At 52.5% G+C, this 16,794-nt stretch overlaps 1 protein-coding gene across 5 annotated transcripts in view; it reads left to right on the top strand.

Annotated features, from left to right (window-relative positions):
- SMAD3 (SMAD family member 3) overlaps positions 1–16,794 on the top strand; it is a 120,259-nt gene that overhangs the window by 76,168 nt on the left and 27,297 nt on the right. For all 5 annotated transcript variants that reach the window (XR_004486719.2, XM_004276225.3, XM_033439925.2 and 2 more), the window contains exon 2: positions 15,841–16,034. Coding sequence is in view for 4 of the 5 variants with exons in the window: in XM_004276225.3 (XP_004276273.1) it covers positions 15,841–16,034 (194 nt within the window). In the remaining variant the exon portion in view is untranslated. The remainder of the gene's footprint in view (positions 1–15,840; positions 16,035–16,794) is intronic.

The raw sequence follows: 16,794 nt of genomic DNA, 5'->3' as shown, positions 1-16,794 counted from the left end.
CTGGAGGTGGCCGTGCCGTGGCACCAGGGCTGAGTGGGAATCAGTACAGACTAGGAGGGGTGCAGGGGAGGACGTTTCTCTCACTTAGATACAATCTCAAGTCATGCCCTGACATCGTCCCGTGTGTGTGTGTGTGTGTGTGTGTGTGTGTGTGTGTGTGTGTGTGTGTGTGTGTGTGTGTGTGTGTGTGTGTGTGTTTTTTAGGAACATCTCCATGTAAGTAATTGATGCTGTGAGCAGCGGAAAAAGGAGATGAAGCCCATTGTCTCTGCTGGGTGACTAGGACCTGCCTAGTGTCAGGGTCAGACTGTTTAAGGGGTGTGGGGACAGAATTGTGGAGAAGTGGCTCTCCTTCTGCATCTCCGCCTGGTGCAGGGAGCAGAGAACACCCGGGATACGTCTAGAAGCAGCCAGGATGACTCAGGGACTTGATCTTGCCTGGTACAGGAAGCCACGCAGAGCCGGAGGGCACCGCATTGTGGGGCAAGAAGAGAACATCCGGGAAACTTTCCCCTGTGCCCTCCACCAGGCCCCCCAAGCGGCCCCAGCCCCCTGCGGCCCCTCCCGCCGCCCTGCTCCTTCCAAGGAGCCTGTTTGAGAATTCAGTGATTCACTTCCCGTCTTCCACCCTTGTTTAATGTTCCCTCCATTGTTACCAAACAGTCCAGGCCCCGGTGGCAGGGGGTGTCCTGCACTCTGGCTGAGGAGGGAGAGGAGGACAGAGCTGTTTACAGAGCCTGGGAGGGCCTGGCCTCCTAGAAAGACAAGCTGGGATGGCGCTGGGGCCCTGACAGCTGGCTGTGCGGGGGGGTGGGAAGCGCCTGAAAGCGGTCTTCCTGCCCTGGAGGGGATCCCTGCCCTTTGCTGTGGGGTTAGCTTCTTTATTCCCCAACAGCTGAGTTTTCCATTTTGGGTCACAGACAGTTTTGGGATCATGGATTCCTGGAGTAGAAAAAAGGAACAGAAGGGTCCTTGGGGAGATGCTGTCTCTGCCTGGCCTCAGTCTCCTCCTTTGTGGGGAGAAAAAGGGGGAGGTGGTGAAATGACTGACCTTTAGAGCCACACCCCCGCCCCCAGCTCCGAAGCCCTCTGATTCCTGAGCCTGGAACAAACCACACCAGGTTATCTGCGTTCACCCCCGCGTCTGGGGCGAGTCCCACCAAAGCCACAGCCGCGGATGTGACCACGTCTGTGAGCCACGGCACCCGCTGCCCGACCTCTGACCTTGCAGGTCAGCAACTCTGCAGCCTCCCTCACCTTTCTGGTTTGAAGCCACCTTCTCTCTCAGGAAGCTGTCTGATATCGATTGAATTCTTCCCTATCACATCACAGCTGGGACTGCCACTGTTTTGCTGAAACCGCTGTTAGGTTTGGGCTTTGGGAGTTCGTTTTCTTCTAACCTGCAGAAAGATTGAAAGTCCTAAAGTTTTCTCTTTTACCCCTGCCGTGTGTTGTTTCGTTTATAAGTGGGTACTCCCTCTTCTTGATCATGTATTTGCTCTACTGCTGTTGGTGATTCAGGTTTGTTTCCTCCAAGGCCCTGCGTGCCTAAGGGCAGTCAAGGAGCAAGAAGGTGTAAACACAGCCCTTTTTAAGCTCCTTTTCGCTGCAAGTTAGTGTATTTCTCAGGTATGTGGCATGTCAGTGCTAGAAGGCAGGGAGACACTAGAGATTGGTTGAACCCATCATTTTATAGATGGGATGCCCACACCTAGAGACCCCTCACTTTTCGGCAGCACAGCCAGCGTAAGGACCACGAACGCTCCAGGGTAGCCCACTTCCCAGGGTAGCCCCAGGTGCCTGCATGCTTTCTCTTCTGGTAAACCCAACACTGATAAAATCTCCATTCTACAAATATTTGTTGAGTAAATTTATCGCAAAGCCTCCTGTCCAGTGTCTGCCTACAGCCTTAGCCACAGATGACTTTGCCTCTCTTCGGTGCGCCGAGTGAAGTAGGCAGACCTCCCCTTCCACGAGCGTTTCAGCTCCCCGCACCCTGCCACTGGCCGCTGTAGCAGAACCAACTAGCACCTGTGGCTGTCACTCCCCTGCTGTTTTTAACGGCACCTCTCAATACCAGCTGATAGCTTTGAGAACATTCCTGGTATTGGGTTTCTGGCAGTAACGTGCGTCTGCGGGTCCCTTTCCTATAAGGCTTCATGTCTTGTTTGGGTTCATAAGGCTGGGGTGCAGCCTGAGGTTTTTAATCTGTTGCCTCCATCTTCTGATTGTCGCTGCACAGAGGACTGAGTCGGTTGTCGTGACCTGCGTGTGAACAAATGTCATATGCAAGCCCCGTGCTCCATCCAGGGGAAGTTAAGTTGGGTCTCCTTGCCCTCAAGGAGCTCCTGTTTTAGTTAGGAAGGGAAACCAGACACACATGGAAGTTACTAATACTTAACCGTCCCAGGCCTTTGGTGCTAAGGGATGATGAGTTCGGTGAGTGGTGGACGGTCGTGTCTGTAAATCTTTGAAGAGGGGAGAACAGAGAGTGGTCATTCTGCAGAGAGAGCCACAGAATGGGATAATTTTTGAGCTAGAGGCATCACTGGGCCTGTCATAGGGCTGAAGGGAGCCTCTGGACCCCCAGACGACCTCAGCGTGCCGCCGCTGGCCGAAGGTCTCTGGCTTTGGGGACGCGGTAGCCCCGTGCTCAGGTGCCGTGGCTGCAATGTGTTACCTCTGCTACTTGAGCCGGTTAAGCATTGTGCATTTCCATACCTGTAAAACAGGCCTCCAGATATCTGAGCTGTTTGGGAAGTGGGGGTCTGATGGGCGGTGGGTGGGTGGGTACTCTGTGGGTACTTGGGTGGGACTTGGGTGTGCTGCGTATGGGAGGGAGTTGTGAGTGTTGTGAGTGGACCCAGGGGAGGGAGCTTCACCTGGAAGCTTTTCTGTGCTCCTGAGTGGAGCTGCTTGGGGGGTCTGCAGCTTTTAGCCCAGAGCCATTTAGTCGATGAGACCAGCTTAAGCAGCAGGCAACAGCCACCCTGACTTGTAAGTTCTAAGTCCTCCCTTGTTTATTTGGAAACCCCATCTTCCTGCCCATAGGGGCTCTTGGCTGTCTTAGGTGCAGTTGCCCCCAATGAACCACAACCTTTTGTTTAAGGACAATAGGAAGTCTGTCCCCTTAGACTGAAAGGAATGCTGATTGGCTGCCTCAGTGTCCTCAGGCTAGTGATGCCCAGAATATACGGGACACCCGTTCTTCGGCACGTTAGAGTTCGGTGTCCTGCAAACGACGTCTTTTCCGCTTACAAAGGTAGCTACGTAACTTCATGGTCCTTCAACTCACTTCTTCTAGAAATGTGGTCATTTCCCACCCCTCCCTTGCTTCCAGCTCCCCCGCAGCGGCTGCCCTGAAAGGTTGGAGGATTCTAAAGACTTTGGGGCCGCTTTTAAAAATAGGGAAACGTGGTTAAGGCTGAAATGCGGGAATGTTCCTTTCCTAACCCATATTGTATGGCATTTCACTAGGCATGGTTGTAAGCTTGGAGCTTGAGTGAGCGCTTCCGGAAGCCTTACCTCTCAGTTTGAATGTCACAGAAGGTTGCCAGGTTTGCCCTTTGCTTGCATGCTCTGTAGCACTTGTGACATTGTTTTATCTCTCTGGCCAGTGACTCATAATTAAGGAAGTCAAAACTGAGCAATTAACACAAAACCTCCTCATTTGCCCTCTTCACCTCTCCCCCCCACCCCCAACTCCCCTAGTCACGAACACCCGCCTGACATTTTCTATAAGTCTTTGGAAACTTTGATTTGTTTTGATAGGATGAGGCAGCCAGTGATCATCACCATCGCCTGGTTCCACTCGTTTAAGCCCAACTGTCTGTGAGAATCTTCTCCAGAAAAAAAGAGGAAAGCAAATCCCAGCCCCAAACGTGCAGTCTGCCCACAGGAAGTGATTCACGGGCTCGGTTCATGCAAACCTGATGGGGCAGGAGGTGGGAGGCTGGGAACTGGGTCTGGGAAAAGACAGCCCCGGAGAGGATACTCAGACCTTAATGGTTTCTGCTGGAAGAAAGTGAAAAACAGAATGACTAAGAGTCCTGTAAAAAGAATTGTTTGTTTAGTGAAGTGAGCTAATACTGAAGTTCACTGGCAGATAAGACAAGAGAAATAGCAGTTGTCAGGGGAGGTGACTTTTTGGAGCCCTGCCTTTTTATTTTTTAAGAGATCAAAGACATTTCTCAGTCTTGAGGCATTTATTAGTGGAAGGTTGAGATCTGTAGTTCAAGCCCCAGTTTTCTCTTCTTCAGAAAAAAAGGGTCTAAGCTGAGATAATGATCTAATACTCTCCAAAAGCTCTTCTTTTCTCTTTTTACTTTTCCCTCCAAAGTTAGACTTTTGAGGCTAGTAAGTATCTTTCCCTGACTGCTCACAGAGTGTCACGTTGTCAGAGAGAGAAGGAATCCTTCCTTCCCGCATGCTTCTGTCCTGTGGGCTTCAGCCTGCCATTTTATTTTCTTTTCCCCCCAAATTGAAAATATAAATTAATCCGTTTCCCCGAAGCAGTTTGGAAACAGGCAACCTCTAAGTGCTGGCTGTGTGAACAGCCCTGCTGCAGAGCCAGGACCACAGGAGGCCAGAATCACCCAGTAGAATGAGCAGAGATATCTAAACACACTTAGATTCACGATTTCCATTTCAAACTCCCCGTGTTTTATGAGGTGAGCTTTAGGGGTGAGGGTTGTAATAAAAGCTGGGCTGAAGTGTGCTTTTTTTGCCTTAAGCCCATCAGAACATTGCCAAGGGCTGTGAGTATCCTCAAAGTTCCATGAGTGGTCTCTTTAAATAAACAAATAGATGATCTTCAGACTTAATTCCATTCTTGAATGTTAACTGGCAGAGTGAAATGGCCATGCAGAAAGTTCTGTGTAGCCCGGCAACGATTCTTTCTCCTTGTTTTGGTAACCAGAGACCAACCCAGACTTCTGTATGTAGCATCTTCCCTTTTCAACTTGAAACCTCTGTGTTCCTGCCGACACTCGAGAAGAAGCGATTCCCATCAAGTTGGTTCTTGGAGAAGAAAAAATTTATGAACACCAAAGCTGTGAAATAGAAAGATCTCAAATGAAACACTCCCTTTCCTCCTCCTTGTCTTCTCCCCCTCTTCCTCCTTCAAGATTTAACTACTTTCTTTGCATGGGTGAGGGGGAAGGGAAGGGGGTACCATGACCATGGTTTCACCAGAGCCCAAGGAGAATCTCTGGTTCATACAGAATGATCACTGTGCTTTGCAGGCATGGGCAGCTGGGTTTGGGGTATCACACCCCGGCTACAAAATAGGACACTGCTTCTTGCCGATCTGGGCAGCGTTAGGCAAGTCACTCAACGTCACATGAATCCTTCACCTGGGAGTGAGGAGACCCACCCTCTGGGATCCCTGTATCCAGTGAGATAATGAGTGAGAAGTGCGAGATAAATACCTGCTCTGAGGTATAAATTCCTTCTGTTTTCCCCAACCTGTGCCCACGTCCAGAGCACTTCCTTAACCCGCGGGTTCTCAAGGGGCCTAGGGGAGTGACTTGGCCCCCTGGGGGACCTTAGGCAATATCTGGAGACAATTTTGGTTATCACAGCTGGCAGGGGGCGCTACTGGCATCTAGTGGGTACAGGCCAGAGATGCTATGTAACCTACAATGCACAGGACAGCTGCTACTCCCCTACCCCCAACATAGAATTATCTGTTCCCAAATGTCAGGAGAGCTGAGGTTGAGCAACGGGGTGGGGGTGGGGGGCTCGCCTTACTCATGGCCCACTGTTGAAAGTTTCTTGGTGTACGTGTGCTTTACAGATGATTATGATTAAGCCCAAATTTCTCCAAATCAGCCTCCTTCTTTTCTAGGACGTACACACTCTGCACATCCCTGGCCCCTTGGGAGGAAAGAAGCCGCGAGGTCCAGATGATGGGTTTCCTGTGGGGTCCAGCCCCCCTGCAGAGGGCAGGATGAGGTGTTCCATGGCTTCTTCCTTCCAGGGTCTGCCCAGGGGGCTCCTGCCACCTCTGGGGCTCACACTCAGGCCCTATCTGCTTGGAGCACTTGTCACGGACCTGAGCCAACTGCTCTGGAAAGCTCTCGAGGGGAGGGGAGACTCAGTCCAGTGGGGAGGAGTGAGGGCCAGCTGCTGGTCTGGAGTACAGCATGGGGGGGCTTGAGGCTGGCATTTTATGGGGTGTCCCCCAGTTTGGCAGCCTGACGCACCGGATATTATCCATCGGCAAGTTCAGATGGGAATTGGGTTGTTCTTTGTGAAGTGGTTCAGTGACTGCTATCAGGGGTTGTGAAATCCTGTTTTCGGCTCCTCGCAGACCAATGTAAACTGGAACCTTAAAAAATGTGCTTAGCATACTTAACTTGCTGAGGACACTTATGAAACTGGGCTGGGGCATGTGGTCACTGTAGCAGGGCTTAACAACCGAACCTCAGTTATCCGGATCGCCCCCCACCCCGAGTCTGGTTCCTCCTTTGTGGAGCCAGATGACAAGAAGGGACCGATGTTGGAAATGTCGCTTTTTATTTAAACTCTAACAACCAAAGAAAACTTTGAAAGGGTCTGGGGAATCGTATATTCAGTGTACAGCTCTATTTCTTCTTGTTCGTAATGGTTTATTTTACTATAACTTCAAACCTCAGAAAGTTGCAGCGATGGGACAGGACTCATAGTACACATCCTCCACCGAGAGTCAATTTTTTTCTTCCATCCTGAAGAGTCAGAAATTTGGGCAGCTTAAGATTCAGGACAACAAAATTATGTTTTGTTGCACTCGGCTTACCGCGGGGAAAGTGTGGACTCACGCGTTTCTCAGACTTCGTTGGTGGCGAGGCCTGGCTACAGTGAGATAGCAGCTGGGAGGCCGCCTTCTCGCTCTGTGTTCATTTGCTGGGTGACCTTGAGGTGCTTCATCTATCAGTCTGTTTCCTCAACCACAGAAGGAAGGGATTGGTCCAGATGCTCTCGAGGTCCTCATGTCCCAGCTGTCTGTAGTTCTCCAGAGGAGGTTTTCAGGCAGACACTTAGCCAGAGTTTAGCTGACCAGGACGTTTTGTTCCCTGAATGTTAGGCCTCTGTGTTTTGTCACCTGCAACCTTGCGACGCGACACGTGACCCCTGTGCGGTACTTCTGCCTGGAACAAAGGATGCTTTGGTTTTCGCTGTGTTGACCAAAGGGAGAGGATCCTCGGTGAACCCCCAAATCCAATGGCCCTCTCGGCAGGAGTGTTTTCAGGGCTTTCATATTTGATCTGTCAGACAGCTGTACCGGGCTGTCCTTGGCAGGGAAGAGAGAAAGGCACATTCTGACACTTGTGTATGAAGGAGAGGCAAAGTGGGAGATCTGAGAGCAGACACTGGCACTTAAAGGCCAGATGGAACCAATGGAACTATGGCTACTCAATGAGCAAGTCGAAAAAGGAAGCTGGTCTCCGGAAGAAGCTGGAAAGTTTAGTAGTGTGTGTGTTTTAAGTAAAACGGGTTTCAACAGAAATACGATTGTATTAACAAATTTACTTTCTGTTCGCTTCTTCAGCTCAGGTAACCAGAACAGTGCCTGGGATTTGGTAGGTGTTCGGTCGCTCTTTGATGATGGATAAGAAGTCAGTTTCCCTGGTAGGGATGCAGCATAGAACCGAGAGAAAGCACTGTTTACCTCTCCCTCTCACCCTCCTTTTCTCAGCACTGGCCTGGGCTTGAATTCTGGCCCTGCTCTTGTACAAGTTATACGACTTTGGGCAAAGCCCTTAGGTTCTCTGAGCTCACTGAGGTTGAGCCATGTCTGCACTCGCGCATCGTAGCAGTGTGCCCGGCGCACAGTTCGTGCTGTGAATATATCCCGGTGCGTTTCTGGAGCTTACGTGCTCAGCTCACAGTTTTCTCCCCAACCCCCATGTCGAAGTCCATTGGTATTTCATGTCAGCCCCCAGATGGCTGTGGGTCCGAGATCACTGGTCACAGGGACGTGAGTGGCATGGGGGCCCTGGCCCTGCCTCTCCGCCCCGAGTGTGCTGGCGGGCGTCACCTCACCAGCAGCTCTGGACCCTGGCATGTCCATGTCCCTGGCTGTGGCTCCCACCCCCATTTGGGGATCCTTTGGGATACATTTTGGGTCCCACTTGGAGCCAACGGGAGGAAACCTAAGTTCCTGCCGCAGGAAATGGTTCGGCCGGTGAAGAATATATTTAAGGAATAAAACCTCTGTCAGAGGAGCTTGAGAGGGTTGCTGGCGAAAGGCTTTTGGGGGTCTCTCATCAGGAAGCCACTGGGTGTGGGGCGAGACCTCAGCCCAGAGGCGGATGCCTGGGACTGTGCTCTTAGCCCCAGCAGCTGGTCTTGGGGTTACGACGAGGAAGGGCTGGGTCAGGGAGAGGGGTGGGTCATACATAGACCCTTCTCTGCAGCGAGCCATGCTTATGGTAGCGTCAGCTCGGAATGAAGACTTATTTATTGGTTTTACTTAAGATGGGCTTGGTACCCTGTAAGGCTGGGGAGAGTGTGTACCGGACACATCAGCTAGATTAAATGCAGCAGCTGAAACTCCCCATTCACCATTAATCCTTTGGTAAGCACTGCTGTGTATTTTGAGTGGGACAGAGGGAGAAAAGGAGCCCTACGAGGGATGGCTCTGGGCAGCCCAGACTTGGAACCAAAAGGAGTGGCCGCCGATGCATAAAAGGACGTGCATGAGATGCCCTCCTTGTCGTGAGTTTGGGAATTGTAGGGCCCGGAAGCAGGGGCCTGGACCAGATGACTCCTGGAGGGTGCTGCCGGGCCAGCCTGGTGGTCATGTGCTCGCGAGCTGGAGAGCGTGCCTGTCTCCCCACCGTCGGGCCCAGCCTGGCAGCCAGGAGAGCTGCCCTGTAGCTGCAGCCTGGGTGCAGACGGCTGTGTGATCCTAGGAGGCGAGCCTTGCCTCTCAGATGGAGCGGGTGCATAGTGAGGCGGGACCGTTACAAGACTTGACTTACGACCTGACTGCATCGTGGTGAGGCTGCTCTGAGATAAGGAGCCCGGAAGCCTTGTGAAAACTAGAAGCATCAGGCCTCCCGAGGCCTCACTGTGGCCCCCTGGGCTGTGCACACGGATGGCCAAGGCAGGGGAAGGGGTCTGGTGTTTTGGACCTCCTACTGGGAACCTTCTTTACCAGGCGCTGTCATAGTAATAGGAGTAGTGGTAGTTATACAACAATAATGACAATGGATTAGTGCCATTTATCGTGTCCTAACGATATGCCAAGGCTTTCCCTAGAATGTCCGTTTAGTCCTCCAACAATCTAGCGAAGGGACTTACTTCAGATGAAAGATAATTAAGACCAAGACATTATAAGCAATATGATCAAGTTTACATAGTTATTGACCAGAGTCAGTATTTGAATCCATGTTTATCCAGTCCAAAGCCCTTGCCTTTTTTTTTTTTTTTTTTGGAAATGTGGTATAGTTGACATACAACAAACTGCACATATTTAAAGTGTACAACTTGGTAACTTTTGACATACGTATACACCTGTGAAACCACCACTACAATCAAGGTGGCAGATGTAGCCTTTACTCCTTGATAAGCCCCCCTCCCATGCCCGCCCCCCATCACCCCATCCCTAGGCAACCGCTGACCTGCTTGCCGTCATGCAAATGTAAGTTTGCATTGTTCCTTTACTTTAAATTACTCTGTATCATGTTACGCAAACGGAATCGTGTCTGGCTTTCTTCGCTCAGAATGATTATTTTTTGATTCATCCGTGTTGTTTGTATCCATAGTTCATCCTTTTTTGTCGCTGAGTGGTAGTCTTTGTATGGCTGTTTCACAGTTTATTCATTCACTTGTTGGGAAACACTGGGTCATCTCCAGTTTGGGGCCATTATAAATACAGCTGGGACGAACATTCACGCACATGTCTTTGTGTGGACAGATGCCTTCACTGCTCTCGGGTAAGCACTTAGGGGTGGGCTGAGTGGATCCTATGGTGGGTTTCTGTTTTGAAATTTTAAGAAACTTCCAAACTTTTCCAAAGTAGTTGTTGTGCCATTTTACATCCCCGCCAGCAGCGTACGAAGTTTCCGTTGCTCCACATCCTTGCGTGTGGCACAGTCTTTTACGTAGCAGCCATTCTAGTCATGATGGAGTGGCATCTCGTTGTCGTTTTAGTTTGCACTTCTCTAGGGACTAGTGATGTTGAGCACCTTTTCATGCACTTGTTTTGCAATCTTTTTTATCTTTTTGTGTAGCGTCTGTTCAGATCATTTACCTGTTTTGTTTTTTAATGGGTGGTTTGTTTTCTTAATAGTGAGTTTTCAGAGTTCTTTATATTCTGGAAATAGGTCTTTTACCAGATACACGCTTTTTGCAAATATTGTCTCCCAATTTGTGGTTTGTCTTTTTTATTCTCTTAACAGGGTCTTTCAAAGACCAGAAGCTTAAGCTTTGATGAAGTCCAGTTTATCAACTTGAAAAAAAAATGGAATGTGTTTCTGATGTGGTATCTTTGCCCATCCCAAGGTCACAGAGATTCTCTCCCATGTTTTCTATTAGAAGTCGTATAGTTTTAGGCTTTTTATTATGACCCACTTGAGTTAATTTTTGTATAGGGTGCAAGGTACAGATTGGATTTCATTTTCCTTGCATGTGGCCATCCAGTTGTTCTGCCATCATTTGTTGAAAAGACCTTTCTGTACAAAATTGTCTTTGGGCCTGTGTCGAAAATCAGTTGTCCATGTACATGTGACTATTTCTGGACTCTCTGAGCTTCCATTGATCTGTACCTTCCTTAATTTAAAAAAATTTAAGTTATACTATCAAAATGATTCACGTATGTAGTTTAAAAACTCAAGAAGTCCTTGAAAAACTCAAGTCTCTCTTGAATTTTTAATTTACATTCTTATTTTTTATTTCCAGGAGTGCTTTTCAGTAGTCTGTAAATGTTCCTGTTTTAGGATTGCAATAGCTCATCTTCCCGAGAGTAGTTTTTGTTTTATTTTATTTGGAAGTTTTCTTCTGCTCCCTGCATTGTCTCAGACTTCTTTTTTTTCTCCCCCACTTATTTCTATCTCTGCGCCTCCTGTTAGAGGCTTTCTTTAAATGGCTGGGGATTCTGGCCTTGCGTTCACATTTGAGAGCGTGGCAGTAAAAAGCCGATTGCCTGTTCTGTGTATGGTGGTGGGAGGGGCCTGTTGGCAGGTGGGCTTCCCCGTAGGGAGAACTGGCAGAAACAGGGCCGTTTAGTTGGGGAATCCCCAAATGTCAGTATTTCAGGTCTTTTCTTGTGGACTGAGCTGTTTAATTCCTCCACAGGCAGGGATGGGGTAAGCAAGGGAGCTGAGCGCTCCATTCATGAAATCCTGTTTCCTAGCCCCTGTCTGACCTTCACCCGCAGCCGTGCCCTGGTGGCCCTGTCTGGAGCTCCGCTCTTCCATTCATTTTCGGCAGAGAGCAGACCTGTCTCTGGCAGGGTTGGGGAGGCCCGGGGGGAAGGAGCTGGGATCTGCCTGCCTCTTCTGTAGACAGTCAACCCATCCTCCTGTTCCCAGCCAAGTCTTGACAAGTGTGTGGTACCTCCAAGTCCAGACTCTTTCCCAGGTTCACTCTGCTAAGTCTGTTCCCGTTCGGCCATCTGCTTTCCACTCTCCTCTCTGCCCATTGTCTGCTCTCCTCTCCTACCCATTGTCTTGGGCAGGACAGGGATAAATGCATCCATTCAGTTTGTTGTATTTGACCGAAGGACTTCCTTAGCCTCTCCCGCCCCTCTCTCCCACCCTTTCTCCCTCCTCCTCCCCCTCCCTCCCTCCTCCCTCCCCCCTCCCTCTCCTTGTCCCCTCCCCCTTTCTCTTCCCCCTCCTCCCCTCCCCCTCCTCCTGTCCATCTCCCTCCCACTATCCATCACTTGCCTCCACCTTCCCTCCACCTCCCTCCCATCATCCCGTCCTGTGTCCCCTCTCCCTCCTCCCTGCCACCCCCTCCTTTTTACTCCCCCCACCCCTTCTCCCTGCTCCTTCCTCTGGGCCTGGAGCGCTCTCTGCCGTACTTCTTCAGGTAGACAGCCAGGCTCTTCAGGCCCTGAGAGGAAACAGCCCATGTAACGCAGAAAGGACTGGATGAGGAATCAGGACACTGCAGTCTCTGCCTACAGTTGTGATGAGCCTTCTGCGCTCCTTCACCACATCCTTGATTCTCCTTCCCATCCCTCAACTCCCAAAGCCCATAAGGGCCACATCACGCCCAGACCTTGGCCTCCGTCACATTACGTGTCTGAGCCCCGTGTGCCCCGAGGTGTCCCATTTCTGCCCACTCCACACCCTTTTCCCCCTTGCAGGCCCTGGGTCACTCTGGGTCTCTGGCTCGGCTGTCCCAGTCCTGGGGGTTAGGATGTTAGGGCGGCGTGTGAGCGTCGCTCCACGTCAGGAGTGCCCAGGGCGTCCTGTCCCCGCACCTGCCCTGCCTGAGGCGCAGGCCCAGTGCAGGGCTGATGGGAACTTGGCCTTTCGCGCCCTCTCTCAGGCCGTCTGCCCCGTGGAATCAGGGACCCTTCTCTTGCGTTGTCCACCATCACCCCTCCTCCTGCTCTGTGTTACTATTTTTTTTTACATCTGTGATTCTATTTCTGTTTTGTAAATAGGTTCATTTGTACCATTTTTTTTTAGATTCCACATATAAGTGATATCATATGATATTTTTCTTTCTGTCTGACTTCACTCTGTATGACGATCTCTAGGTCCATCTGTGTTGCTGCAAATGGCATTATTTCATTCTTTTTATGGCTGAGTAGTATTTCATCATACATACGTTCCACATCTTCTTTATCCATTCCTCCGTCAATGGACGTTTAGGTTGCTTCCAGGTCCTCGCTATTGTGAATAGTGCTGCATTGTTTTTCTTTTAAAGCAAGAGGGCTAACCCTTCCATCAACCAGGTAGGGGTTGGGGGCTCCCTCCACTGCCCACTCTTTCCTCGCTGCTGGTCTGAGCCTCTCTCCAAGGCCTCCCCTTGCAGAGGCCACTCCAGATGTCTAGCTGGCTCTTTGTTGGGGCTTTTGTCCAACACTGAAGAGCAGATGTGCCCACTTCCCTATCTATGGGCACACGGTGGCTTTGTAAGAAAATGGGAAGAGCTGAGTCCCTCTCTGTCCCCACACATCACCTCCCACTCTCCCTTTCTCTCGTTCTCAGCCCCACAGCTCACCTCACTTCTCCGGGGCCGGGTTTGCGGAGTGGCCATCGTGATGGGGAAGAATAACGGTCCTGTGGGTGCTTCACGAAGCACTTTTGAGTGGATACTGAGCTGCGTGAGGTCAGGGGCAGCAGTGGGGGGAGAATGTTCCATTTTACAGATGAGGTAACTGAGGGTCCTGGAGACTTCAGGACTTGCCCAGGGTCTCACAGCCAGAAGAGGAGAACCTCCCCTTGACCCCAGTTCTCATGAGTCCACATCTGGCCATCTGCCTTCTGTATCTCAGGGGCGAGTCCCAGGCTGTCTTCTCTCGTTCTGCCTCCTAATTACTGTTTCTGGGCTGTCGGGGTTCCTTGGTCTGGGGCCCCACAGGAGGGAGGTGATTACATCCTTTGAGCTGCCCTGAGTCAGCAGATCCCTGTCAGTCCCTGTGCCCAAGTCCTGTTCTGATCTCTGTCTGTCCTCCCCCCTGCCCAGGCCAGTGCCTTGGAGAGTTTGATTGGATTCCTGTTTCTCTCTCTCTGGTTGGTGATTCTGGTTGCATCTGGCAAGCCCCTCCCTCGCGGAGTGTCCATAAATTCCATATATTCAGGAAAATGGGGGCCCTTAGTTGTATGGGGGCAGGGAGGGAGAGCTTCAAATGCCCCTCCAGCAGGCCTGCCCAGCTATTAGAAGAGTCCTGCCCGCTGGCCAGTGGGGTCCTAGGACGGGCTGTCTTGAAGAAAGAGCAGTACTGCCTCTGGGTGCCTCCTTATCTGTTTTTGCGGTATGCGGGCCTCTCACTGTTGTGGCCTCTCCCGTTGCAGAGCACAGGCTCCGGACGCGCAGGCTCAGCGCCCACGGCTCACGGGCCCAGCCACTCCGCGGCACGTGGGATCTTCCCGGACCGGGGCACGAAGGGTGCCTCCTTATTGATGAGCGTCCACCTCACCCACTCTGACTCCCCACTACCCCCAGTCTGCTTGTCCCTGCAGCCAGGATTATCACGGGGCCTGTGTCTCGCGTGCGCACACTCAAACACACTCTCAGCCCACTTACACATCTCAGAGGCTTCCTGTGGCTTTTAGAAAACAGGCAGAACCTCTCACCATGGCATCTGAGACCCTGCAGGAGCACCCCTGTCTGCTCCCCCAGCCTCCCTCCTCTCCGGTCACTCTGGCCTTCATTCTGGTATTCCTCCTCACCGTGTTTTCCACCTTCCCAGGGCCTTTGCACATGCTCTTCTCTCTACTTGGAGTGCCCTCCTCCCGTACCCCTTTGACTACTTAGTTCTTACTTATCCTTCAGACTTCCTGGTCAACCACCACCTCCTCAGAGATGCCCTGTCCCGCCCTTCAGTGCAGCAGGGTCCCTAGGGTCATATGCACTTGTGGTTCCCTGCACTTAGTTTGTCATTGTAGCTGTCCTGATCATGTGATTAATGTCGGTCTTGCCCACGGAAGTTCTGTGGAAGCAGGGACCGCTCTGTGGTCTCTTTTACTCCCTTTCCCTCACCACTGTAACCCTAGTGCCACACAGAGTAGGAGGTCATTAAAGACTTGTTAGATAAAGGACTCTGTGTGAACGGAAGCTCCTCACCTGTCTAATACCTGGCGTTGCTTGAAGCCTCTCACCTCCCCCTCCAGATGCCTCCTGCCTCCGACCTTACTCTTGTCTGATGGCGCTTCTGCCACACAAGCTCCCAGCCGTCATGGCCTGTGGCGCTGCTCCAACTTTCTTGTCCTGCAGATGACCTGGGGATTTTAGAAAGAGGAAGAATCTGATATAGTGGGTTGGGGTAGCCTCTGAGATTTTGCCTTTTTCACGAGCTTCCGTGGACCCGTGCTGCTGGTCCACCAGGGACCACACTCTGGCCTGGGGTGGGGGGCGCGGCGCCAGGTCAGCTGCTCAGAGGCTAGGTCACCACGGAGGACGCGGTTTGCACAGGGACAGGAAACTGCCGTTGGGGGTGGTTTCGGCCCAGCCGGGCCGGGGACCGTGACAGAACCAAGTCACAGGCTCGGTTCCTGCTCTGCTCACGCACGACCGCTTAGGCCTTAGCTCTGAACTGGGACGCCTGGGGCAGCCTGCCAGCAGCCCTCAGCTGAGAGGGACTCCCGAGAGGTCTGCCGCGTAGCCTCTGACCAGTTAAAATTCCCCTTCGTTGCCTTCTCTCCCTCCCTGCCTTATCACAAACACCAACTGAAAAAAAGAGCGTCGGGTTTTTTTTTTTCCTGGTTTCTCATGTGTGAGAGAGGAACTGGGTGAGCGTGGAAAGCGATTGGGGGGGGGGGGGCTGTGTGCCGTCACCCTCCTCCTCAGCATCACTGTGGCCCTCACGTCGGCTCCTGAAGGACTCGCGTCTCCTAGTTCAGCCCTGTCCCCTCTGCACACCTCCACCTGGCCCCGACCTTTCCAGAGCATGATTCGCTGTCGTTCCCCTCGTGGGGCGGGTCCAAGGTCAGCTCTGCCAGCCTGGGAGCCCTCGGCCTTGCTGGGTGGGCCTCTGTGTTCTTCTCCTGGACCCCTTCCAGCACACACAGAGCTTCTCTGATCTCCTGGCCCTCTGCGTGTGAGACAGACCAGCGGAGGGGAGCTTCCTGAGTCTCTGCCAGCGAGCTCTCATGGAGCTCGGCAGGCCAGACTTGGGAGGAGGCGAGCCAGACCCACTTCACTGTCTGTTCCTGCCCCTCCCGTTCCCGGCAGGTCCCTGGATGGCCGGCTGCAGGTGTCCCACCGGAAGGGGCTCCCCCATGTCATCTACTGCCGTCTGTGGCGATGGCCCGACCTACATAGCCACCATGAGCTGCGGGCCATGGAGCTGTGTGAGTTCGCCTTCAACATGAAGAAGGACGAGGTCTGCGTGAATCCCTACCACTATCAGAGGGTGGAGACCCCAGGTACGCCGCCTCTGTAGGGTCTGCAGCTACCTACATGGCATTGTCCTCCCCCTTTCCCTCCCCACTTCCCCCTCCCTCCCTCCCTCCTTCCACCTCCTCTTCTTCCCCCTCCCTCTCCCCCTTTCCCCCTCCCTCTCCCCCATTCCCCCTCCCTCTCCCCGTTCCCCTCCCCCTCCCTCTCCCCTCCCTCTCCCCCTTCCCCCTCTCCCCCTCCCCCTTTCCCTGTCTCCCCTTCCCTCTACCCCCTTTCTATACCCCACTCCCCCTTCTCCCTCCCCCTTTCCCCTCTCCCCCTCCCTCTCCCCTCCCTCTCCCCTTTCCCCTCTCTCCCCCTCCCTCTCCCCTTCCCCCTCTCCCCCTCCCTCTCCCCTTTCCCCTCTCTCCCTCTCCCCTTTCCCTCTCTCCCTCTCCCCTTTCCCTCTCTCCCCTCCCTCTCCCCCTATCCCCCTCCCTTCCCTCTCCCCCTTTCCCCTCTCTCCCTCTCCCTCTCCCCTTTCCCTCTCTCCCCTCCCTCTCCCCTTTCCCCCTCCCTCTCCCCCATTCCCCCTCCCTTTCCCCCTTTCCCCCTCCCCCTCCCTCTCCCCTCCCTCTCCCCTTTCCCCTCTCTCCCCCTCCCTCTCCCCCTTCCCCCTCTCCCCTCCCTCTCCCCTTTCCCCTCTCCCTCTCCCCCTTTCCCTGTCTCCCCTTCCCTCTACCCCCTTTCTATACCCCACTCCCCCTTCTCCCTCCCCCTTTCCCCTCTCTCCCTGTCCTCTTTGTG

The sequence above is a fragment of the Orcinus orca genome, chromosome 2 (genome assembly GCF_937001465.1).
Source record: "Orcinus orca chromosome 2, mOrcOrc1.1, whole genome shotgun sequence".
NCBI classification, from domain to species: Eukaryota; Metazoa; Chordata; class Mammalia; order Artiodactyla; family Delphinidae; genus Orcinus; species Orcinus orca.
Note: the sequence above shows the minus strand (reverse complement) of the source record. Positions and strands in the feature narration are given on the sequence as shown.